Source organism: Mizuhopecten yessoensis, unplaced genomic scaffold (genome assembly GCF_002113885.1).
Source record: "Mizuhopecten yessoensis strain PY_sf001 unplaced genomic scaffold, ASM211388v2 scaffold10799, whole genome shotgun sequence".
In the NCBI taxonomy this organism is placed as follows: Eukaryota; Metazoa; Mollusca; class Bivalvia; order Pectinida; family Pectinidae; genus Mizuhopecten; species Mizuhopecten yessoensis.
In genome coordinates this window covers 312,257-337,774 of record NW_018408727.1, presented here as the reverse complement: position 1 = coordinate 337,774, position 25,518 = coordinate 312,257, and the positions used below count along the sequence as shown (strand labels likewise).

The following is a 25,518-nucleotide window of genomic DNA, read 5'->3' as shown; positions in this document are numbered from 1 at the left end:
TCAATCGGGAACAGTCCGCACTTACTGTAAACGAGATCGTTTTTATAAAGAATTTCTCAACTGCATTTTACTACTACGGAAAATACTACTTTTAACTGTTTCACGAGTGACTCAGTATTGTACAATATATGCATGTTGCGTAGGCGTAGCACGAGGCCTAGAAGACGTCAAGGAACAGAAATGAAGTTTGAAAAGGTCTGAAATGCGGTCTCCTGAGTTCTCGTGACAACTTGCAATTAATTGCTAGTCTTATTAAAGATGAAAACGGCCACCTTAATGGTGTTTTTTTTCCCATTTCTCTCTCTTTCTCTCCACATAACAGTTAATTAAAAAAGAAGAAAGTGGCCACCTCTCTCTCTCTCTCTCACACACACACACATAACAGTTAAAGTTATACTGAACTGACACTGGCTGTCATTAGAAAATCGTCCTCATAAACTCCCCTTTGTGGAAACGCTCCGGTGTACTTCAAATAACTTTTAAACCGTTGCTCTATTGTTTTTCAAGTATTTTTTCAAGTCCGCACTTTCTGTAAACAAGATAAACTGGCTACCAGCTCCCAAGTTTTTAAGAAGAATTTCTAAACTGCAATTTACTACTAGCTTATCTCCATCTAGTTTAGAACTTAAAAAATAAATTATTAGTTGTTTTTTTTAAATAAAGTCTATAAACAAGAAAATACTCCGATATTTCTTCGTTTACGGAAAGTGCCGACGGTTTGAAATTGCAATCTGGCAATATAAGTAGCTTTTCCGAAATCACTAACCACCGTCACATGCGGAGACCGATGTTTTAAATCTGCATTATTTTTGGAGCAATTTTAAAATTGAAGGTGAATGTGCCATACGTTTTCTTCGTCAACAAATGAAAACCAATGCATCATTTATAGATTGGTAGTTTTTTTTATTGTCAGGAATACCGTAATATAATAATAATTTTGACTCTAAATGAAATAGATCTATAGACCTATATCTTACAATCAAAAAATACGGAGAGGGTGAGTAAACACTCTGGTCTATGATCACACATAATTGTCTATTTCATATTTGGTTTTATTTTTGTTCAACATACACAATAATTCTCTATAAATTGGATGGAGAATTCCCTGTCGAAATTATTTCACGTTTCACACACACGTAAACAAAGTATGGGAATCCCCCTATTTATCTTGGATAATTCACAGACGTATAGACAATACATGTGGAATTCCCTGTCTATTTCACGTTTCGCACACATGTAAAAAGACGTATGGGAATCTCCCTATTTATCTTGGATAATTCACAGACGTTAAGACATACAATTGGAGGGGAATTCCCTATCTATCTCACGTTTCACACAATATTTATCTTCTATATTCCTTACAGGTGCAGACAATATGAGTCGAATTCCATATTTATTCAAAATGGCACGTAGACAATACATTGGGAATTCCCTATATACCTTGTATATTTCATACTGGTATAGACAATAGCAGAAGTATCACTATAAACTATATATATATAAATATAGCTTTTACATGAATCCCCTATATTTAATATACACAATACAAGGGGAATCCGGTATTTCTTGGAAAGTTTCACTTATGTGTACACAATACAAGGGCAATCCCATATCTATTGGAAAGTTTCACATATGTGTACAAAATACAAGGGGAGCCCCCATTTATTGGAAAGTTTCACATATGTGTACGAAATACAAGGGGATTCCCCTTTTATTGGAAAGTTTTACATATGTGTACGAAATACAAGGGGAATCCCCCATTTATTGGAAAGTTTCACATATGTGTACGAAATACAAGGGGAATCCCCCCCATTTATTGGAAAATTTCACATATGTGTACGAAATACAAGGGAAATCCCCAATTTATTGGAAAGTTTCACATATGTGTACGAAATACAAGGGGAATCCCCTCAATTTATTGGAAAATTTCACATATTAGTACAACATACAAGGGGAATCCCCCATTTATTGGAAAGTTTCACATATGCATAAACAATACAAGGGGAATCCCCCATTTATTGGAAAGTTTCACATATGTGTAAACAATACAAGGGGAATCTCCTATTTGATTATTGTACACAATACAAGAGCATTCCCCTAAAAGGGAACCCTCTTTCTATTGGAAGGTTTCCTATACGTGTACACAGTACAAAGGCAATTCCCTATTGAAATTAAGGTTTAATACACTTGCACACAATAAAATGGGAATCCCCTATTTATTGAAGAATTTCATACACACATGTACAAAATATACATATAAATTCTTATTAATCTTCTGTATTTAAACCACAAGTGTTGAATGCCAAAACAGCATTATCTCCCTTCATTCATTTATTTTAAAGTGACACACTATGTAAAGCTCAATGCGATTGTATATAATCCAAACAAATTTGGAAATTACAGGTGGTTTACACACACACAAAAAGAGACGTGTTAGGTTTTCTCGTGTTAGGTTTTTCTCGAAGCTCTTAAATAGGCCTACGCCATTCAACAGTAAACATTTGGTGAGCCTTGCTGACTTTTGGTTAACTCTGTCCAAGATACAGTCTTTATAAGTTTACAACAATTATCAGGTTTCCAGTCAAAGCATACTATTTGTATCATCCAAAATTCAATCCTAAAATCCATAGGAGTTTGAAACAATTATCCAAGTTGGTGGCCATTATGAGACATATAACCTGTAAATAACATGTTGAAAATTCTCATTAATGATATAACAAAAACATATAACTATCACAAAAATATTATCACAAAAACAGTGGAAGACATCATGAAATTGACAACACATTATTGATTAATAAAACATATTCTTGGCTCTGGGCCTGTAGCCATAAAATCATTATCATGCTCAACACAACTCAGATTCTGTGATCAATCTCAAATGCTACAATAATTAAAACAAAGTACATAAAGTTATTCCGTTTTTGTTGTGCTTCACTGAGAGCTGTAACGTCAATATTTCCTAAGTTTGTGATTTACTTTTTGAATTTGTTACAAGATCTCTGTAAATTACAAGAAGATGATATGATCACACAACTTGAGTATAAACACAATTTTTTTTTATGACTATAGCCTCCTTCTTTTTGATAAAATATCACAAATACATATCTACTGGTTCAATATTTAACAATGCACTCAAGCAAGCCAAAATAAGAAATTGTATCGCTATGTTGCTTAAGGTAGAAAGTCACATTGCTCTGTTTTGTATCTCCAACGAAGGAGAGTTCCTATCTGTTCAGCTTTTCTTTCGACTTAGATTTGCTTTCCCATTTACAATAATACAGAGTTTTATACAAAAGAAATATATATTTACTATATTACCTTCAATAAGATTCATAAGTTTAGATGTACTTAATATCAAAGTTTTACTTTATACACAAACAATGTGTTTTACACATACTTTGTATATCAATTAAAACTTTGATATTATTTACTAAAACAGTTTCATCAATATTAAATATCTCTGCCAAATGGGGAGGGGGGCTTATCTACTGCTCTGCTAGCCCTGATATGTTTTGCATTAATTTCTTTCTGATATGGTATTGGTCTAAAGACTGAATTGGTACTACAAGTATAAATTCATGATGCAATTTTATTCAGTCATTAGAATATTTCTATTTTAAGGAAGATCTTGCAAACTGCTGCCACAAAAAATAGAATCGCATTGGTAAATGCAACACAGGATTTATAAACGATTTTTTTTTAGAAAACTTAAAGATCACCAGTTGTATAACAATTGTCAAATACATGTACAGCAAACAATGAACTAATTATATCATTAATTCATTAATAATTCATTTTGTATTATAAAACTAAATGTGGATATTTTTCTTATACAAAAATAAACTTAAATACATGTAAAAGAGCCTGAACGTCCATAGATTTAGTATACACTAACAACAATCGCAGAAAAGCGTGCAAGGGGCAACTGAAAATAGAGTGAAAACACATTTTCCCTCGAATAATTTGTTAAAGTGATAAATTTTGATATTCCAAGATTTTTCACAATCTTAAATAGTCAGGGTTAGAAGAAATTTTACACACAAACAAATGAGGTCAGACTTCTGAGGTTCCACATAACACAAACCAAACTAGTCAGACTTCTGAGGTTCGTCTTCATACACAATCCAAAGGCTCCACTTCACATACCAACCAAACATATCAGACTCATAAGGTTTCATTTAACACACAAACCATCAGCTGCCTCACATCCAAGTTACTACTTTACATACAAACTAAAGGGTCCAGACTAACAAGGTTTCACTTTACGCACAATTCAAGGTGGTCTGTTTTTTGAGATTCCAAATTACACACAAACAAAAGAGGTCTGACATATGAGATTCTATTATACATAAAATAGTCTGGACTGACATCTTTCCATTGTACCAAGTGTACATACATATTTAGCTCTTTTCTCACTTTTATTGGAAAACACATACTGTTAACATATTATTTATAGCTAGCAACTAAGAAAATAAATTATTTTGAAAGTGATTACAAAAAAAAAAAAAATATTTTTACCTGTGATTATTTTTTTACAAAAAAATGTTGAAAAAATAGCTTATTTTTTATTGCTCAGGAAAGTCTGTCTGGGAGTCCCTTATTGATTTGATACAGTCATAAATGCCAAACAAAACTATAAAATCAACAGAAAATTTCCTCAAACAAGTTTATGTAGTGGTTTATTATTTCTGTAAATAACGTTGTGCACAACACTTTTCACTTAGTATTGTTTAATCGTAATTATAAGTATGATTGTAGCACATTGTAATTGACCAAGTATTGTTGTGTTTATCTCACAGGATTTTCTAAGATAATTTATACCAGATATATGACTTTGGTATATGCTTTTAATTGCTTCTATTTCATTCAAAACAATTAATTTTCAATTGTTTTGGTGCTAAATATTGCAGAATTCAGTATGCTGGGGAAACACTGAAATTGAGCAGGATAATGGTATTTTATATACTTGTGTACGGTATACTGTACTTCATATGGTAAAAAATATGTATAACAAAAAAATTAAAATAAACCCATTCCATTGACAACAAAAATATCATAATTGCCACAGCCAAGAATGTAAATCGATACAATTTTAGTACAGAACTTATTTTTTGTAAAATAGATTAATTTTAAATGATCTAACAACGTTAAATGTACACACTAAAACAATCCCTGTGCAAAAAAATAAATCTAATTAGCAACGTCACCTCCTCACCAAGGTCGCATCACACCCGTAACACATCCAAAAAACTAGAGTATTGCTATATACCATCCCTACATTACAGACTAGCACAACACATTCAAATTTACCGTGCAACCAACCATACAATGTGAACACACGGCGCATCCATACCAATGCATTCACACATCGAAATTACAAACACTAGGAAATATGAAAACGACAATCACAGCCATGACCTTGAAGTACATTCCATTTTCACATAATACAACCATGTTACAGCATTAAAGTAAGAGATAAGTTCTGATTAACAGTGTCAAACAGTGCTGTGCATGTATGTACAGATCAATCACACATCATTGCATTGTAGGGTTTTGTGACAGTGTGGCATCATAAACCATTAACATACATTCATCAAAGCATTTGCTTCATATAACCAACGGAACATTATAATCATATTTCTGTGAGCTAGTTTTACTAATATGGCACTGTTCTTTAACCCTTTCACCCCTAGGTAGCTTGAGTAGACTCTACCATACATTCATCTGGATGAGTCCATTATGGTCTATAGTGGTGAAAGGGTTAATATGCCTTCTGAAATTATATGTTAAAAGTTTTCAAACAGTGAGGAAAGTATTATTTTTCAAACCGAACTCAAATTTCCACGACCGTTGAGGTCATAGGTCAAGTTTATTGTTATTTATTGTTTTAATTGCTTTTAGTATTTCAACCTTAACTGGTTCACCTGATCTACCCTTGTAAGGGGAATTATCTGACATATTTTCAAAAGATTGTTAACATATACATTTATTTGTAATCATGTGACAATTTTGTGAAAAGAAATTAAATTAGATCTCATTAGTTGTGTAAATATCTTAGTTACGTTAACCTCTTTACCTGTGTTTACTCACGGGACAGTGATCTGAAAATATATTGTGTAAAAATCACACATGTACAAGGTCATATTCCTTGTGCATTACAAGGTATTTCCATACTTTATCATGTTCAAAGTCCAATGTTGGGGTTCAACACTTTAAGAAAGTGTGTTATATTAAACAAAAAAGTTGAGAAAATACATATCACAAGAAAGTCTGATGTCAATATCACCAGCAATCAGCTGTACCCACGCGGAACTACATACTTTTTTACTCTCTCCAGGACGACTGCCATGTGCTGTTTGTAAAGGCGATCGTTACTCAGGTCCACACAACTAAACTTGGTGATAATCTTTCGCACCTGGTCCGGGGCACTCTCAAGGGGAGAGAACCTGAGGAGGACGGGAATGATGGGTTTATTGAATGTCTCGGCTAGTGTAAGGTCTTTCTTGCAGTTGTCACTCTGGAGGTATTTAGGGGTGATACAGCACACAACGACAGCCGATGCCTTCATGTTTCGCTGGATCTGGCTCTGCAGCGTCTCGCCCCCGACCTCCAGCAGCGTGACGCTACTACGACTACTCTTGCTGCTGTGGCCGCGCGGCTGCGTGGTGCTCGCCATGGTTATGTCTGCCCAGCACTGAAGCCCATTGTTCTCTAGCATCTGTTTGATGTCCAGGACCTTCACCTGCATGTCCCACTGGTAGCTGATAAATACCTGAGGTTCGCCATCCGTATGGTACTGAGACTGGCCCCCACCTGTTTATAAACACAAAAACACTATTACGACAAATGAGGTTTGGTTTAATTTTGTTTAACGTCCTATTAACAGCTAATGTAATTTAAGGACGTGCCTCCGTGTATGTAGTGTATGCCTGCTTGCGTGTGTGTATGCAGGAGACAGGGTATGTTAGTGTGCTTGCCTCCTTATGATAGCGCGGATCTGATGCCAACTTCATAGTGCTATCTCAACGAAAATGCTATGCCGACGGCACCAAGCACAGCATTGCGCCCGGTCACATTATACTGACAACTGGTGAACCAGTTGTTACCATTCCCCTTATTGCTGAACATTACGCAGGGAATAACAACTACCATCTACTAAAAATATGAAAAGTTTTTAAAACATACAGTACATATACCCCCACTCCAACTCTGATAAGAAATTGTGCTAAACATGGTGTATAACTAGTCAAGCAGACAATATAGGTCACAGTGACCTACATTTGGTTTATTGGTGTCGTACTCCTCAATATGTAACCACATATGAAGTTTTATGACTTCTGGTCTTCTAGTGCTGTATCAGAGTAATTAGTAAAAATTAAATTAGTAAGAATTAAGTCTTATCAAGTTGTCATATAGACAGATGGACAAGGCTAAAGGCAAATACTCATTAGGTAATGACTCCTCCACTTTGTCCTGGTGATCAACACCTGTATACAGGTATGACATGCTGATAAGTAAGAACATATTTAACCCTTTCACTACTATAGACCCTAATGGACTTGTCCAGATCAATGCATGGTAGAGTTTATTAAAGTTACATAGGGATGAAAGGGTTAAGAATAGACTTGTCAATAAGAATATTCAAATTTTAGATTTTTAAATCTGTCTGCAATTATTCTTTTGCTTTCTGTTAAATTTATACCTGGCGACACAGTGCCAAGAACCTCCAGAGGCTTGAGGCCCTCTGCCATTTTGTTGAGATAGGCCTGCTCCAGGACGACACCGGGAACTCGCCTCAGGGGTTTGATGTGGTGCTCCAATACATCTAGACTCTCATTGTACATCTTTGTCTCAAAGTCCACAGACGGGCACTCACCTGTCAATATATCAACAACTCCTGTAACAGCTAAATACAAGTACTTCAGTATTTATCCATGTTAGAAGTTATCATCTACAACCCCAGCTTTTCAGCAAATAAAAATACAGTAGATTAAATTCATTGTAAACCCTGCACATTGCATACTTGCATACACTGCATACTAGAAAAAAATTCCCATAGTTTTTAACAAACTTTTGCCTTTTTCGCCTTCGACAATGACGGGGAATTTATCAAATGACAGTGAACAATAATACAAAACAAACCATATTAAATATTAAATGTGTAAGGCAAATTAACACTGGGAAAGTACAGTTTTTACCAGTGAAGGGCTTATATTTGACCAGTTGTAAGTTTTATGAAAACAAATACTGTATGCCTCTATTAATGTCGTACGTAGACCGATATTTTCCGTATGATTATTATTTGACTTTAAAATTATCTCTCTTGTCTTACTTACCCAGTACCGCTTTGAGTGAGGCCCTGAAGTTTGTCCAGACATTTTTAAACATGGCAGTGACAAGCTTCTTGCCGAGCCAGTCTGCAAACAAGACCTCGTGGAAGACAAACGGAGAGGTGGTGGACGCCTCTGTCAGGAGCACAACAACTTGGGACGAAGTCGCCATGACTGGACCATTGATGTTTAGGAATTCTTCCTTGGACTTTCCTAGCTTCATGCTGTCATGGTGAACCACCTACAGTACAAAGATGATTCAACTTATTTATCACATAATCGGCCTGTTATCCAGTGAATTCGCCTGTGTGATACTTTTGCATAAAAGTGTCACTAGTGTAATATACCCTGGAGTGTTTTTCATTGACTGTGCCAGGCAGAAATTGATTGTGACGTCATAATATGGACAATGATGTGACATCATAAATTGTGAACGGCCCAACAAAATGGCTGTTTCCGTTTGATTATAAGCCCTCTACATTTTGGCTTTAAAACTTGTCAAAATGTAAGTTTTCCGAGTTATGTGATAAAAAGTATCTTAAATTTATACATGTAGTGAAATACTGACAACAGCGTATAAAAGCTGTAGATATTTAAGGAACCTAATAGATTCTGATGACCTGCATGGACTTTCATGACAGAAGGACATGGGTTACTTTCACAGGTCTCATGACCCTTGTCATGCACCTACAATACAGGGGAGATAACTCACACAACAGACTCTTGCAATAAACACCTATAATAAAGGAAAAGATAGGTCATAACACAATTAAGTTGTCATTATCCATCTACAATTCAGGAAACTGGTAACATCCTAAAAAAGCACGGCCAGACCAGGGTTTGAACCTAGGATCTTCCTAACTCTAGACAGAGGCTCTACCAATTGGATGCCGACAACTGACCCAATCCAGTTCGGCTACATTCCTCTCTCCTTTTTTCAGTCTTAGCCTCCGAAGATATAACTTATAATTTATAACCCAGGTTCAGGTATATATATTTAGGTTTCAATGCTTGAAACAAGGGTTGCATGGTCACAGGCACTACTGTTACAAGAGATGGAAAAAATACATGGCCAGATGCGGGTTCAAAACCAGGAACCTCCAAACTCTAGACGGACACTCAACTAATTAGCTAACTGGTCGTCAACGCCGACCTTTTGATCTCCCCAGTCTAGTTCTGCTACATAAGTATACAAGCTGGTATTAGTCAGTAAATAAAATCACTGCAAGATTTGCAGTATGGAGATCCTTAATTGATCAAATTCATGTATACTAAATACATTTTTCAGTTTCTGTGAGTACCTGGTAACATATAATTCGGAAATCTTCTGATGACCTTGACCTTGAGTAAAAGTTACTTTTATCATCAAAAATTGATTGAGTTATGCACACTAGTCTGTTAACTCATTCACCCCCAAATGTTTAAACTAGACTTGTCCAGTCAGTAAAGTTGAAATATTAATTAAGGGGTGAATGGGTTAAAGCCAATAACATTGGGAATACAAACCCATTACTACAACACAAACACAAGGTTACTTTTTTGTATTATTTTTCAATAGTCAAATTGGAAAAGAAAAAAAGAAAAAAAAAGGTAATCTCTGAAACTAATTACATTAATCCTCAATAACAGACTGATGAAATTCAATCACTGTTATCTAGGATAATAACACATAAACCTATTCATTGAAAATGTCCAGTAAAGATCACTTAACGATAAAATCTATTTACAGGTAAAATTTATTTACGGGTAATATCATTTTACAAGTAATATCTTTTAAAATCAAATTAGCCTTTTGTGACAACTTTTTGATCACTGGCTTTTTTTATTTGATTACGTGTCTGTGTGGGTAGTCAATAACCATATGGCATGGCTTCACGTTTCAATAAACCAGAAAATTAATACTGAATACATATTGAAGAGGTAGCATACATATCCATAGAACGTTCCTATCTTTTTAATGAAGTTTTCAGAATTTTTGAATTGGATTCTTTTAAATTTTGTCATCATATTTATACATTGGTAATGGTGTATTTTTTACTAGATAATTTCTGTGTCTGCAGTATAAAAATTGTGGCTGAATTCACCCTTGACTTCACTCAAAAATTCTTGTCATTCAAAACATTACATTTTACACAGCTTGATAGCTGAACTTTGTACATTATGCTACCATAGCTGTGGGCTGGCTTTGATCTGCATGTGGCGCCTACACAGGTAAGACACGCGGCTGAGAAATTGATATCCAATAACGTTTATCAAGGACCATTTAGAAAATTGATAGAGCACATTGAAAAGAAAATTGTCGACTGAAAGGCCCATGTCATAACCCCATAGCGAGCTTCGATTGTTGATCCACGAAATCGGAAACCCATTGAAAATCTGAATGAACTGTTGTCCCACGAACAATTTATCCGAACTGTCAACATCCATCTGTGACATATACTCGTACATGTAATACATGAAGTGATAAATTAGGCTTGAAATGGCAGGCATACACAGCTAGAACAACAGTGTGACCTGACACCAGTAGAAAGTGAACAATTCTTTGTTAAATAAACTCATTACAATCTCTGTCGAGTTGACCTGTGGTTCGTGTTATTGGATCATGTGAACACTTACCAACACGGGATTATACACATGTTTCACCTGCATTAAGGTAGATTAGTTCGTGGATTTGACACTTGGAGGTGTAATCATCTAACAGACCTTCAGGTCCACTGTTAACCTGATCATACCTTCCCACAACCATTCATTCAGCAATTATTATCATATTGTTAGACAAAAAAACAAACATATTTCAAAATAGAATAGAAATCATATTCTTCAACGAAAATTGAACTTTTTTCCGAAATCTGTCTAGTTTTGTTGTCATATAATTTTCATTTCCCAAGCCAATGCCTCAATTAAAGACAATAGTACAAATCTTTACCGTTTTATTAAATATTTGCATGGCATTGCCATTGTATAATGCTACCTTTAGTTGGCAATCATAGAAATATGAATGACAAAGCCCAGTAACATAAGATCTAAAAATATGCAGTGCACTGGTCAACAAACCAACCATAAGTCAATTTCCCTACAGAAAAGACCTTTTTATACATTAAATCATATATTTGTATTAAATATGAAAAAATATAATACTTTTCATTGTTATTCTAAATATTAAAGTACTTTCGTCTTTCAGTTGACAATAACATTATTCATGGTAGCATTCAAATGTTTCCTATGAATGCCAACTGAAAGCAATTCCATCTTTAGCTGTTGTGTGCATTTAACACAGATCGAGGTATCTAACACGTACATGCTATGATCACTGATCTGTATACATAAGGTTGAAACATTTCAATGAAATGACTTTTCCTTTGACATAGATTCTATACAATAAAACTAAGTCCCAGTGGGCCTCAGAAATTAGTTCGCTATATCAATAGAATTATTTGTTAGCAAGTTTGATGTTCACAGGGCAATTTCTCTGTCAGAGGACACAAAATAAAACCAAAAAGTCACAAAATGCATGTTTACATCAAGTATGTTTAATGTATACTATCATAATTTTTTTATTTTATAAAAAAAAAAAATCGTGTGTACTTCCAACTCATTTGGCAATCAATTAATTCTCCATCAAATTTTTGTAAGGTTTTAAAAATGTTTTAAAATTTAAAACATGGATTTAAAACTCATGTTCTTAAATTTGTTTGCCATCAATGCTATATCACATGTTCATGTATACATAGGATTTGATATCTGCATACCATATTCATAAAGACATCAAATTATTTCCAATATTCTTTCAGGAGCCCAGTGTCCCATTGCGCTGTGTTTTTCCCTATCTACAGTAACCTCCCCTTAACTTTTGATTGGATATATACCTGTAAAACAATTGGGACCACAACATTTCCTTCGGCTAGGTAGCTCAATTGGTTAGCAGTGGCATAGCTTACATGTATGCCTTTATGCTCAAGCAAATATTTTAATGATTTTTCTGTATCATATCTTTTCAATAATTTATTTTTTATGACTTAATAATCAGAAAAAAGGAAAGAATAAAAAAAATCTTCTTGAAAATTTTAGTCCGATAAAGTATAGTGTTAATATGTCTATACACATTGAAAAATCTCGAAAGGTAATTATGTAAATAAAAAACTACAAAATTCAACATTATTCATACAAAAAGTCAGGCTTTACTTATAAATAATCAGACTAAAAGTATTTCCCATAATATATACGAGAGATTGCTTCTAGGGCCTAGTAGAATTCTATTTTCTCCCCCTCCCATATCCTCCCCCTCCTCCGGTGCTACGCACCACGGATGATACACTTGGAAAAATGATTTGCTACGCCACTGGTTAGAGAGATAGTTTAGCAGCGTGAAGTTCAGGGTTCAAATCTAGATCTTAAGCCCCCCCCCCCCCGCCCCCTTTTTGGGGGATTTGTTTTTACAATAAGAAAACTGTTGTTGATTATATTTTGTTCATTTCATCTTAATCATTTTTCATAAAAGTCCTGCAACATCTGGTTTTCTTTTCATAAATGATTTATCAAAGCCAATTTAGTCATGCCGAAAAAACTTTTCAGCTGTACCACTTAAACCTAAAACCTGAAATCAATAAAGGGCAAAACTAGCAAACAGTTAATTTTCCTTTAGATTTCACTCGCACCAAACTGTCAAAAACTGAGGATACAAGAAATATGTAGTCTTAATGCTAATACACCAAGAGGCCTTAAAATAAGTCTCTTAAAAGTATTGCTTTGTCCGGCACTCCTTTTAGGTATCAATGGGCAATCACAATGACGTCCTACATAGGGTATGATTAGCTTGATAGACTCAAGTGACGGATACCACTTTTACATCTAAATAACACTGTTGTCGGCCTCATATAAAAGCATGTACCTTTCCATGTTTTCAGCACATCTTACGACTGATTCGTGACAAACATATGGTAAATTAAACTCGGACTGTGATCAACTTGGGGCCACACAAGAGTTCTTTAACGTAAGGACCACAGTTGATCCCCTCCATGTGGAAATTAGAAAATATGAACCCTTATATTAAAAGTTTAAACCGTTCCCAGTAAATCTCTCATGTACTTGTCACATCTGACATATACTCTCGTTTGAGATAGCGGTGTATTATGTTTGAAGACAGATATTTTCTGTGTAAATATATACTCAACACAGGGTAATAGAAATCGTCTCTCTGTATGTAACCTTTCTCAATGTATTATTACACCTAGGCCTATTACTGATTAGATATACACATCTCCGACCCAAATGTTTATTGTCACCTTTATATTAAATACAAAGTATCACCCTTGTATCAAAACTTAAGTACATCCTTGATTAACTAACTCATCCACCCTTGTAGACACATTTGAACTCCTCCAATTCAAAAGTTGGAATAGTTCATTATGAAATTTCAGGGGTGAATGAGTTAATTAATAATCCAGGCCCTGATAATTAAATATCTTCTTTTCTTTGCTGAATATGTGTTTAGGGAATTTTCAATCTATGTCAAACAATGAACAATTTGTAAGCTATGACTTAAGGATCCCCGTACCACTGCCAAAAACTGAAACTAAGTATTGGAAACTCTTTTATACGGCATTGCTATAGCTTTGGTAAACCATTTCTGCAGGACTTTTATGAGAAATAATAAAGATGAAATGAACAAAACATAATCAACAATAGTGTTGGAGTGAAATCAGCGGGGCTAGACAGGGATTCAAACTCCTGACTTCAGATTGTTCTACTATCGCTCTAACCGATTGAGCTACCTTGTCAACGGAACTGTCCTGGCCCAGTTGTGCTACAGTTTTATTCAAACGGAAGTTAAAGGGAAAAACCATAATGCATTGGGACAGGGATCTTGGTAAGGAAAAAAAAAATATCAGACCCTATTAATAGTTCTGGAGAAGAAGACTTTTTTTAAAATTTTGTAGAAAAATATGAAACATGAATAATGGGTTCAAAATATGGGTATAACAGTTATATGGTATATTTGCATAAATTTTTAGTCACTAAACAATAATTATAACAGTATCATAGTCAAATATGTACTAAAGAAATGGTAAAAATTAACTTAGGTATGTAGTTACGAGTGTGCAGCAGTTTTATATGAAATACATTGAGACACATTTTTGCAACTCATAATAATATAGTGTATTTATCCTACAGTGTTTAATTGTTTTCTATTGAAGATCATGTTTGTAACACAAGTAATTTATTGATACCTTTTCTCCTGTGTTTTTTTTATGTGAAGCAAGAGCGAAAATATGAGAAAAAAATCTAACACACATGTGAATTACCCAAGTGGAAACCATCAAATGTATATAACCTTGAAACAGCAGGAGATTGTCTGAGATTTGTCGTTAAATACTGTTGTGTGTGTCAGGAAATTGGATTGGATGTTACAATCAACTGAATATTTTTATTGATCACTTTTTATGATATCTGTAATTCTATAATCCAGACTGCCCATGGTCACTAGGATTCTACAATTTTGACAACAACAAATTTGACCCCTGTGACCTAGAAATGGGGTCAAGGTCATTTATTTGAACAAACTTGATAGCCCTTCATCTTTGCATGCATGCTAATGACCAAACATCATCACCCTAGTAGGGTTCTTTTTTATTCTCAAGAAGTCATTCACAATAGAAGCATGTGACCTTGAAAATGGGTCAAGGTCATTAATTTACACAAACTTGATTGCTCTTCATTTAAGCATGCTGCTGGTCAATTAACATCATCCTAAGCCTCTTTACTATTCAGAGGAAGTTGTTTAAAGTTTTTAACTCATTTGACCCATGTGACCTAGAAGCTATACTTGGTCAAGGTCATTCATTTGAATGAACATGATATCTTTTCATCTCAGCATGCTACCTGGCCAAATATCACTGCTCTAAGTGACCTTGGTGAGCTAATAACTTGATATAGGAGAGTTCCCAACAGAGCAATTTATATCTTATCAGTGTTTTTGTTACCAAAATTTTACAACAGCCAGTTTCTTTATGAATTGGGAAAATGAAGCATTAATTTTATTCAAATTGGGAAAATATTCATCAGTTTTTGGTCATTTTGGGAAAATAAGACACTTTTAAGCAAGGGGAAAACAGCCTGTATTCGGCAGTAAAACTGAGCAAAAAACTTCACTGCTGATTTGAATGCCAACTTTGTTTATGACAGGATATGAGATTTTAACTTGCACCCATTTACAAATTGTGAAACTCAAAAGGTACATATTTCTCAAAACTAATTATGTTTTCATGTTGAAAAATATTTTTTTAAACTTTAAATCATTTTATTTTGTGCCTTTTGCAAATTTACAACAAAGAGATATATCACGAGACAAGGCTGTAAATCTCTGTAAAATCCACAGTACAAATAGAAGTAGGTGGTACAAACTATGATAGGCTAAGCCACCTGTTGTTTTATATTGATTCAAATGTGATATGAGGAGTGACTAGCGTAAAATGATATACATAATAAAACAATGGCGTCTTCAGTTTCGGTCAATCCATATGATTTAGGCATCCAAACTACACTGAGTAATCCTTCAACCAATAGTTTGTCAATCTTTGGACTGTTATAGTTTGTCAATCTGTGACTGTTATAGTTTGTTAGTCTGTGACTGTTATAGTTTGTCAATCTGTGACTATTACAGTTTGTCAATCTGTGTCTGTTATAGTTTGTCAGTATGTGACAGTTATAGTTTGTCAATCTGTGTCTGTTACAGTTTGTCAATCTGTGACTGTTATAGTTGGTCAGTATGTGACTGTTATAGTTTGTCAATCTGTGGACTGTTACAGTTTGTCAGTATGTGACTGTTACAGTTTGTCAGTATGTGACTGTTACAGTTTGTCAATCTGTGGGACTGTTATAGTTTGTCAGTATATGTGACTGATATAGTTTAACAGTTTGTGACTGTTATAATTTGCCAGTTTGTCGCCTGTTATAGTTTGTCAGTATGTGACTGTTATAGTTTGTCAATCTGTGTCTGTTACAGTTTGTCAATCTGTGGGACTGTTATAGTTTGTCAGTATATGTGACTGATATAGTTTAACAGTTTGTGACTGTTATAATTTGCCAGTTTGTCGCCTGTTATAATTTGTCAGTTTGTCGACTGTTATAATTTGTCAGTTTGTCGACTGTTATAGTTCATCAATTTATGACTGTTATAGTTCATCAATTTGTGACTGTTATAGTTTGTCAGACTGTGAGTGTTTTAATTTGTCAATCTGTGACTGTTATGATTTGTCAGTTTCTCGACTGTTATAATTGGTCAGTTTGTCGACTGTTATAGTTCATCAGTTTGTGACTGTTATAATTTGTCAGTCTGTGACTGTTATAGTTTGTCAGACTGTGACTGTTATAGTTTGTCAGTCTATAACTGTTAAAGTTAGTCAGTTTGTCGACTGCTATAGTTCATCAATTTGTGACTGTTATAGTTTGTCAGACTGTGACTGTTATTATTTGTCAGTTTGTTGACTGTTATAGTTAGTCAGAGATTGTGACTTTTATCGCAGTCTTTTGACCGTTTTTCTCAAGTTAAGATTGAGATGTCAGACTTGTGTTTCCAGTAAACTTTATTTTACAGAAACTAAATTAAGATAACCTCTTCTACAAGTTTTTTACCAGCACTGCTATAACAGGATAGAGAACAGTGTATGATTTATTAAAAGATCAATGAAATATGGTCCCTGCTGTGAGAGACACATGCACAGGTAACAGACAGCTCCACTCAGTGTGCCAAGCTTTCGTATACTTGTATGTATGTGTTGTAACGGCATAGATTTTTAAATTTGAAAATAATGATCTGTGAAATTGAACCACACGCTGAAGTAACAAGTCCATGTATGTGTATATCATCTGTTTGTATGGTTTATTCCTTACCTGCAGATTTTTCTTTTTGAGGTCAGCTTTGATATTTTGTGCAAGTCTGACATCAGCCGGATCATACACCAGGTAGATGACATCAGGTTTGGCTCGTAAAGCGCGAGCTCGTAGGTGCCAGTTGACCTTTTGTTTGTGTTCCGAGTCCAGGGTGATAAGAATCTGCTGCATGATTTTTTTGCGGACAACGCGACTGTCAATTCCTAGATGTTGTATCATGTCGTGGTCCGTCAGCGACATTAGAAGAAATCCATCCACCATATTTTCAGCCAAACTCTGGCGATAAAACTCCTTTATTCCCAAATTGAAGAGCCATTCCTGTAGGTCACTAGCACCCCATTGGCAAATCTTCTTCTTTTTGTACTCCTCTGTGAATTCCGTGTCAGGGGGAGTCACAGGTGTGGGAGGTATGTTCATGGAGGCATATTTTTCTAGTTCTTCCATAATGCCTCCTATCACAACTGACGTTTTCTCAGCTAGACTCTTTTTGAAATGGTCCTTACTTAAATCTACAGCATGTTTAATTAATAAGAAATAGTCTTTAGGAATATCTGTGTTGTCTAAAGGTGAAAAGATGATTGGAAATATGGCTACTGAGTGTGGATCTTGTCTTCGTCTTTGTAGAAGTGTTTTACTTTCGTACATCGACACAGGACATGAAAAGTAACTTGGGGAGAAGAAGAGAATGGAAGCCCGACATTTTTCCACTGCCTCCATGCGGAGAGAGAACCACACAGGGCTGTCAGTATTTTTTTCATCCTTATCAAACCAAATATCCTCTGCAAGATTGTTTTCCTTCAGCTGCCGCACTGTGTCTACCACAAACTTTCTCTCTACAAACCCAGCATCAGGGGAATAGGAAATAAATATACCCCTCTTCACTTTTTTCATTTTTTGAGGGGGAGCCATATGTGGTACCATTTCCTGGCTGTATGTGGTGCCTCCTCCCTCGACTCGCTTGTTACTGTCCATGTGTTGTGTGTTGGTTGAATCCTTTAGAGCCTGTTTTGCTAGCATGTCTCTAGACCTATCCGGTTGAGAACGCACATTCGACACAGAGTCAAACTGGTTGATGTCTTCTGTCTTGTCTTTGATTTCCACAGTCACGGAATTTTCAATCACATCTAACTGTTCTGTATTCATGATTAAGTATTATGATAACAATCACCTTGTTATGTGTGTTTGTAAGTCTGCCTTTGTTTTATAGAAAACTACCTGGATCTTTTACCAGCATGCCTGCACGAGTCCCGAGACATGGTATGGTCGCTTAATCATACCGACTCCCCAGTTCATCTCGGAAAGCAATCGCGCTGATCATCATGACATCGGATTACCTGCACGCTGTCATTGAATACACCATTGGTAGCGTCAGATTATTGATATTTCCTTCGATTTGTTGCTGCAATTTGGTCTTCTGCACTTATTACACTCAAGAGAAGTTCCAATTAGACATTTCCGTCACCGATCACGTTTTTTTCGAGCACATAGAAACCAAACAATAAGGTCGCTTAAGCTAAAGAAATTTGGCTATTCCGTTATTCTCCAGCGATTTATTTTTAAATTAATTCTAACACCATTAGTTCTGTTTATGTTACCTTAACAGTTCCAAATATGAATAATTTATATCATATTATTCGAAATATACATTTCGTTCGTTACTTTGTCCCAAAAATCGTATCTCAATTGTAAACATATATTGTATACGCTGTTCCATGTACCTCCCTCGTTATCACATGGTTTTGGAGTGCAATAAACAAGCTGCTCGATCATGTCTAACCGCTGTATGACCGTGATCAACGAGACGTGTCATTCTTAGCCAATCATCAGGCTGAAGATTTACTGAGTTGTTACAATGCGTACTAAATAATACACCAGTAATTTATACGTTGTGTTAATCTGAGTGACCGAACATTGGTAAGCCCGATGTCAACAAAGCTAACCACGTGTTAGAAAATCAACGAAGCGTGGATAACCTCGTTTTGCATGTCAACGTGTTCGGTAATGAGATTCAAGATGGAGACGCCTAACTAGGTTTTCGTGGTTAAGTCGTTTTTTGTCTTTTAATAGATCAGTAATTAAAGTTAACCTGAATCAGAAGTATGCAGGAGGAATGAGGAGTATTGCAGCTAGGTGTTTCACGGCAGGTTAGTAACCGGTAATTATTACCACAGATATCAAACAAAGAGATGAGTGCACAGACGAGGTGTCACCGACCGCGAACAACGTTAAACGTTAACCCAAACAATGGATTTTTTTATTGTATGTTTGTATCAGCAATAATGAGCAATTTTAGAAAAATAAAGAGCCTGAACCGTACTGATAATGATAATAAGCATAGTGCTCTTCCAAATGGAACATAAATATACGTGTTCTGTCCTCGGTTAAAATAAAATTAGTTTAAATTATATTTTTTAATTTCCCCAAAATTTGTTCATTGGAAAAAATATAAGAATGCTGAATATTTGGAAAAAAATACAATCTAGAAAAAGAAAAAATTGACATTATTATAATGTATGCCATGCGTCTTTGAGAAATGAAATACTTTTTCAACTTAATATATTTTTATATTAATTATGTACAATAAATAATCATTAGAAAATTATAGAAGATTTTCCATTTAAAATGCATATTGTAATTTGGTGTGTGCCTGCACACACATACTTGTATATGTATGTGTATTGTTATCATAATAAATTTTGAATACCATGTCAACATGACATTTAGCCAATGAAATAATATGTCGGTATGTGTTTAATTCAGATATCATGATATGTGTCTCATTAAAATACTGATTTCAGTTAACACAGAGAGCCCTAGGGCTGTGCGGCAGCTATACAGCCAGTGAGCTGTAGGGACAATGTCAGGGCGTGTTGGGGGTGGCCGACAAATGTTCTCCATAGAGCAGATTGAGTTGATACGGAGGCTGAGGAACAGCGGTATTACCAAGGAGGAGGTGGCTCAGGCGTTTGATTCGTTTGACCGTTTAGACAATGAGTTAGGACTGCTGTATAGCGTGCCAGTGTCCCTGTCTCAGCCAGCTGTGCCGGTCCGTAACCACACCCATGAACCCTCCCATCCTCGTACACCAGTGTCCACAATCGCCAGGACAAGTCACCCTGGTTCGATAATAGGCCAAGGTGATCATTCCTCACTGTCATCCACACAGGCAAATAATGTCCCTGCCTCCCATCAACACAACGTCCCCAACTTCCGATCTCATCCAGTCCCTAATCCAGTGTACCCAGTGTCGATGACAGCAAATACCCGTATACACTCTCAACCAGCATTCCCTGAACGTCAGGCCCCTAAGCGACCACGCACTGAAACAATAGACCTTGTTGACGACATAGACAACACCGTTACTTGTGTTATTGATGAGGAAAATAGCAACACCAGCTCAGCATCTGCATCAAACATCTCTGAAGAAATTGCCACCGAGCTACGAGAATTTTTAAAGTAGGTATTTTTTCTGTTCACTCCTCAATATCAACAATGATGTAACTCTTTTAAACCAAATTTTATTTTTATTTAATCAAATAGATCATTTATCCTATGCAACCAATAGAAGAAGCAGAAAACAATGGTATTGATGCATGTATATATATAGATAAATTGTTCTGAAAATACTTTCAATACATAATAGACAACCACAAAATAAAATGTATGCATTTTTTCTATCAACATCCCATATGTTTCTGACTTTCACAGGCAAGGTGTCCAGAAAGCTGGGGATGAGGTTCGCTGGTTTGTGAGTCAGTACAACATACAGCTGGGACAGATCGCCTCGATGACAGGTAGGTACATTGCAAGACGTGGGAGGGGCCTCAACATGTACACTAGGTTATTTACTAGAAGGGAAGGATTAGTACCAGGGTGTTAACATTTACTAAGGCCACAACATGACAAGTGGTTATTTACTATAGGGGTTGAGTTGGTACCAGGGCTTTCATATTCACAGAGGAATACATCCTTATAGATGGGTAGTTATGATGGGTATTTACTGAAAAGAAGGTCCTCGTTGTAATTGGTTATAATTATAAGTTTGGTACCTTTAATGTGCATGTTTGTACATGTTACTTCTATAAAATGTGAGCAACTTTTACATGTATCGATAAACGGAAATAGGAAGTACATCCCTAGTTGAAAATCCAATGTAGGATCGAGACAGTATCACAATGTCCGCATATTCTAATGTTTAATCTTAAACTGATGAATATTGTATGTTTATTATTGACAGAACAGTGTGTTCTCTCAATATTAAAGTATTTCAAAGCAATCCAGGCATTAATTCAGTTGGTTTTTTATCAATGAGTCACATGTGTCCATTTTTTCTGTACTTCAGGAAACCGGCTACCTATTTCACTACTAGGAAGTTTTTCAAGAAAGATAACTCCTACATGCAATTATTATGTGTATATGGTTTTATTATAAAATGTCAATTTTTTATCCTTTATAGATAATTTATTTAACACAATTTCAGCATTTGTTAAATTGATATACATTAATGCAATACTTATCTATTGCAGTATCATTTTTATTGACATTATTTTGCAAATAATTGTGTCTTTCATTTTTTTTCTTCAATATTCACTCCTTTTTACATAAATTTCCATTTAAAATCCTTAAAATTCTGACAACCTATACTTTTTTTGAGGCAGAACATTTTCTTTACTCCAACGCAATATAACTACAAAATTTGAAGAAATTCTTTTGAGAAATGGTGACACAAACCTATTACCTTAAGGTGTAAGGCCATTGAGTCAATTGTATTAAAATTAAAATATAGTTCAACTTTAGTAATCATATAACATACCTTAGTGTGCAAGCAGAAATATGTAACACTGCTTTGTTGTATGGTTTCAGGCCAAACTTTTGCCACTACTACCCAGTTTTTACAGGGAGAATACAGTGGTATTCCTCAACACTGTATGCAGAGTGTCTTTGCCTGGTACCTCACCTACAAGAAAACCGTGTCTAATTCCCCACCTCAACCAACTTCATCCTCTCCAGGCAGCACACAATCAGGTGAGTAAATTAAATTGGCATTAGCACTAAGAAATCTAGATTGAACAGCAGGGGGGTATAATGTAATCAAAACTGCGGAGGACAATCGGAAATAAATCAGAACTCCTCAGAAAATATTAGGACATACCTGTTTGCTCCAATACTTCACAGGTTGATTCATTGCGGAGAAATGATAATCATGTTGGGTTTTTTTGAGGGAAAGAAATCTCATGCTCACATCTAATTTGTTTTCCCGTCAATAAATGATGTCACTCTTTCTACAGAGAATTGAACTGCTGTTGCTGTTGAAATGGTTTTCAGTTAGGTAGAAAATATTGACAAGAAATGGAAACATTGGATGCTGTTGGACAATGACACAAAGAGAAAACTACTCAAATATGGGGAAATTGTCCATTTAGACGTCAGGTATGCAATAGTTTTGTTCTTTATCTTGTATATTATAGGTGCTCTTCCAATGATTAGTCAAAAAGTGAAACTGCCAGACGGTCAGGAAATCTTCATCCCCCATCAACGACGAGAACGCTTCACCTTCCGAGAAAAACACCTTGAGGTGCTGGAAACCTGCTTCAATGAGAATGCCTATCCTTCCCATGAACAACGTGAAGCCATCTCTCACATGTGTAATATGGCTGTCAGTAACATGGGTAGGTTGTTCACAGCAACTCTTTCTGGTTGGTGTATGTTAATGAGCAACATTTTCAAAGTCAAACTAATGTCCCTTAGACTGTTAGGGTTGCCAGTTTCTTAGTAGCCCAGTGTGGGAGATCTCCCTCCACTGGGCTTTCCAATATGCGAGACTTTTGACAGCATCATGCGAGATGGGGGGAAAACATTTTTGAATGCGCGAGCTAGGATGTCTCAGCACGAGATTTTGTCTCGCACCGTGAGACTTTGGCAACCCTGGTTATGTGACCAATTTAATTTCTTTGTTGTGCAATGTAAGATCCCGTTTCAACTCTACAGCACAACATAATTAGGTTTTCTTCAGAGTAACATTAATATGGATACTTGACTTTTGTGCTCGACTCTACATGTAATATTCTATATAAATATATATGCTTTGTTGGTTTCCAGGACATCGTTCCCTTCATGATAGAGAGAAGGTGACTCCACACATGGTGCTAAACTGGTTTGCCAACCGCAGGAAGGAGGTGAAGAAAATAGCAAGAGAAGGTAGGATATGTCGGACGATACGGGTGAGATACTGCCTTATCAGAAGGTGGTGTGAGTCAGATTGTCAATATACTAGTAGATGGGTGTGAATCAATAAAATCATTTCCTACCTTCAGGGTGTGATGGAGAAAATCTCCAACCCGAGAGGTGATTTTTGTTGTATAACCTGTGGGTTAGTCATCAAAACCACCACTGAGAAGAGGGTTAGAGATTTCTCCATTACACTCCAAGATAAGGAATGATGATTTCCTATTTTTTCAGCCCCAATCCCCCATTAGTAATCTGGCATGTTTATAAGCAAAAGCACAAGTGGTGCATAGATATATTTTGTATAATATTTACATTAAATCATTTAATTCTGATGTCGTCACAATTTAGCTCATGCTATTCTNTGTCCGAGTTTCTACCTTTACGTTTTCTACCCATATATATGTTTTACATAGAGTTCATATCGGGTCCACTGCGTTACAGGTACCACAGAAATACACATTTGCTAAAATATGTGACAAAGTATGATTAAAATAGTTCAGAAATCATCAAAATGTTCATATTCACCGGAGCGTCGTAAGAAAGCAGCTACCTGTCCGTCCTGTCATGCGCACTCCCTCTGCAAGCTGATCTTCCTCAGCCTTAATAGGAGACAAACCTGTGAAGGGTGTGAAAAAAATGTTGTTATAGAGGATAAGCTTGGATTAACAACATCTTAGAAGGTGGAAGTGTGTGAACTATCATTACAAAAGATGGGTGCGATTAAGTCTAGTCTAATGCTTACTGATGTCTCTTACATTACAGAGGGTATCCCGGAGTCAGAGGTGGTGCTACCCAGCAAAGTCAGCAAACGTCCCATCAGCTTCGACATTTCCATGGAAGGTGTGACTTTGTCCCCACTGGAACCTAGTCAGGATGATGTAACTGACCAAACCGATGAACCCGATGACCGAACTTCCCCTTCTATCAAGAGTGAACCAGGCTGACCAGCCCTTACCATAAAGAGATGATTATCAGAATAAGTGGAAATTTAGAAATTTTCCATCCCAATTGTGCATTTATGACCCGATGCAAGATAGTGCAATATTAATGGTCACCTCTTCCATTCAGATATTTACTGATGTGTTTTTTCGAAAAGACAGGAAAAGTATCCTAACATTGTCATCTAATTAGAATATCAAATGTGAATGCAATATATACAGGATTACCATCTAAGTGAGCCAACTTAGTTTTTGAATTCATGAAAAAGTGTTTCAAAATGTCATAACAGTTAAAAAGTTTGCTTTTCTGACCTCGGTTTGGCATACTCTTTTAAAGTGTGCATTGAAATGTAGCCAATGACTATGAGATTTACGTCTCCATGAAGCTGATCCTGAACCAGCGCTTACAAAACAATTATTAACATGTGGGTGACTCCCACCGATTAAGTCCTCGTGAATTGGTGAACAAGTCTAGTGTCATCATTTGAGAATTCCAGCTTGGAAGGAAATGTTGTAGTTTGTAGTCCTGTTTATTTGTCGGGATTTGAGAAATCCAAGACAAGAAGACAAGATGACATTCTGGACAGGGAGTCACCATTTGAGTTTTCCGATGAAAACATGTTCGGGAGGCAATTTTATGGTTTAGTCCCCACCTCAATTTTATTTTTCATCATCTGATGAACCCAAGAAAAGACAATCTGCAATGTAAACATTTATATTATAAAGATAGTTGTGCCAGTGAGTATATATTGCAAATTCAATACTGAGTAAGTTTGAAAAAGTCTCGGGATGGACATATTACAGTTCACAGTATTCTGTAAAGGACAGCAAAGGGTATAAAGTTGTTTTCCTTTCAAAGCCAATTTAGTTTTTGTCCAATTTATCGAATACATTGTACATGCATGTTGATAACAGAATTTTTTAGATTCTGCCAACTTTTTTAAGTGGGTGCTTTTATATTAATTGCAATAAATTTGTTTTGAAATAAAAGCTTTTTCAGATATTTTTTATTTTGTCATCATTTCCAGATAAGTCTCTCCATATTAGTGAATATTCTTTGCCCTGCTCTGTCGAAATCAACTTACTCTTAAATATATATCGGTTTTTAGAGGAAATTTCAACTTTTTAAA

At 35.6% G+C, this 25,518-nt stretch overlaps 2 protein-coding genes across 3 annotated transcripts; one reads left to right on the top strand and one right to left on the bottom strand.

Moving 5' to 3' along the window:
• Window positions 1-882: 882 nt before the first annotated feature.
• LOC110462547 lies at window positions 883-18,713 on the bottom strand. 2 transcript variants are annotated; one of them, XM_021516534.1, is made up of 5 exons: window positions 17,223-18,713; window positions 8,340-8,574; window positions 7,706-7,879; window positions 6,324-6,816; window positions 883-6,104 (listed from the first exon to the last, which is right to left on the bottom strand). In XM_021516534.1, the coding sequence occupies exons 1-5, from the start codon at window positions 18,363-18,365 to the stop codon at window positions 6,086-6,088; spliced, it is 2,064 nt and encodes a 687-aa protein (XP_021372209.1). In that variant the 5' UTR covers window positions 18,366-18,713; the 3' UTR covers window positions 883-6,085. The 2 variants fall into 2 exon arrangements, with proteins under 2 accessions (XP_021372209.1, XP_021372208.1); XM_021516533.1 differs by having other exon boundaries at window positions 883-6,816.
• Window positions 18,714-18,972: 259 nt separating this feature from the next.
• LOC110462548 (homeobox-containing protein 1-like) lies at window positions 18,973-25,382 on the top strand. The gene is made up of 7 exons (XM_021516535.1): window positions 18,973-19,366; window positions 20,021-20,678; window positions 20,931-21,016; window positions 22,086-22,247; window positions 22,691-22,891; window positions 23,322-23,420; window positions 24,213-25,382. The coding sequence occupies exons 2-7, from the start codon at window positions 20,080-20,082 to the stop codon at window positions 24,392-24,394; spliced, it is 1,329 nt and encodes a 442-aa protein (XP_021372210.1). The 5' UTR covers window positions 18,973-19,366; window positions 20,021-20,079; the 3' UTR covers window positions 24,395-25,382.
• Window positions 25,383-25,518: the final 136 nt, after the last annotated feature.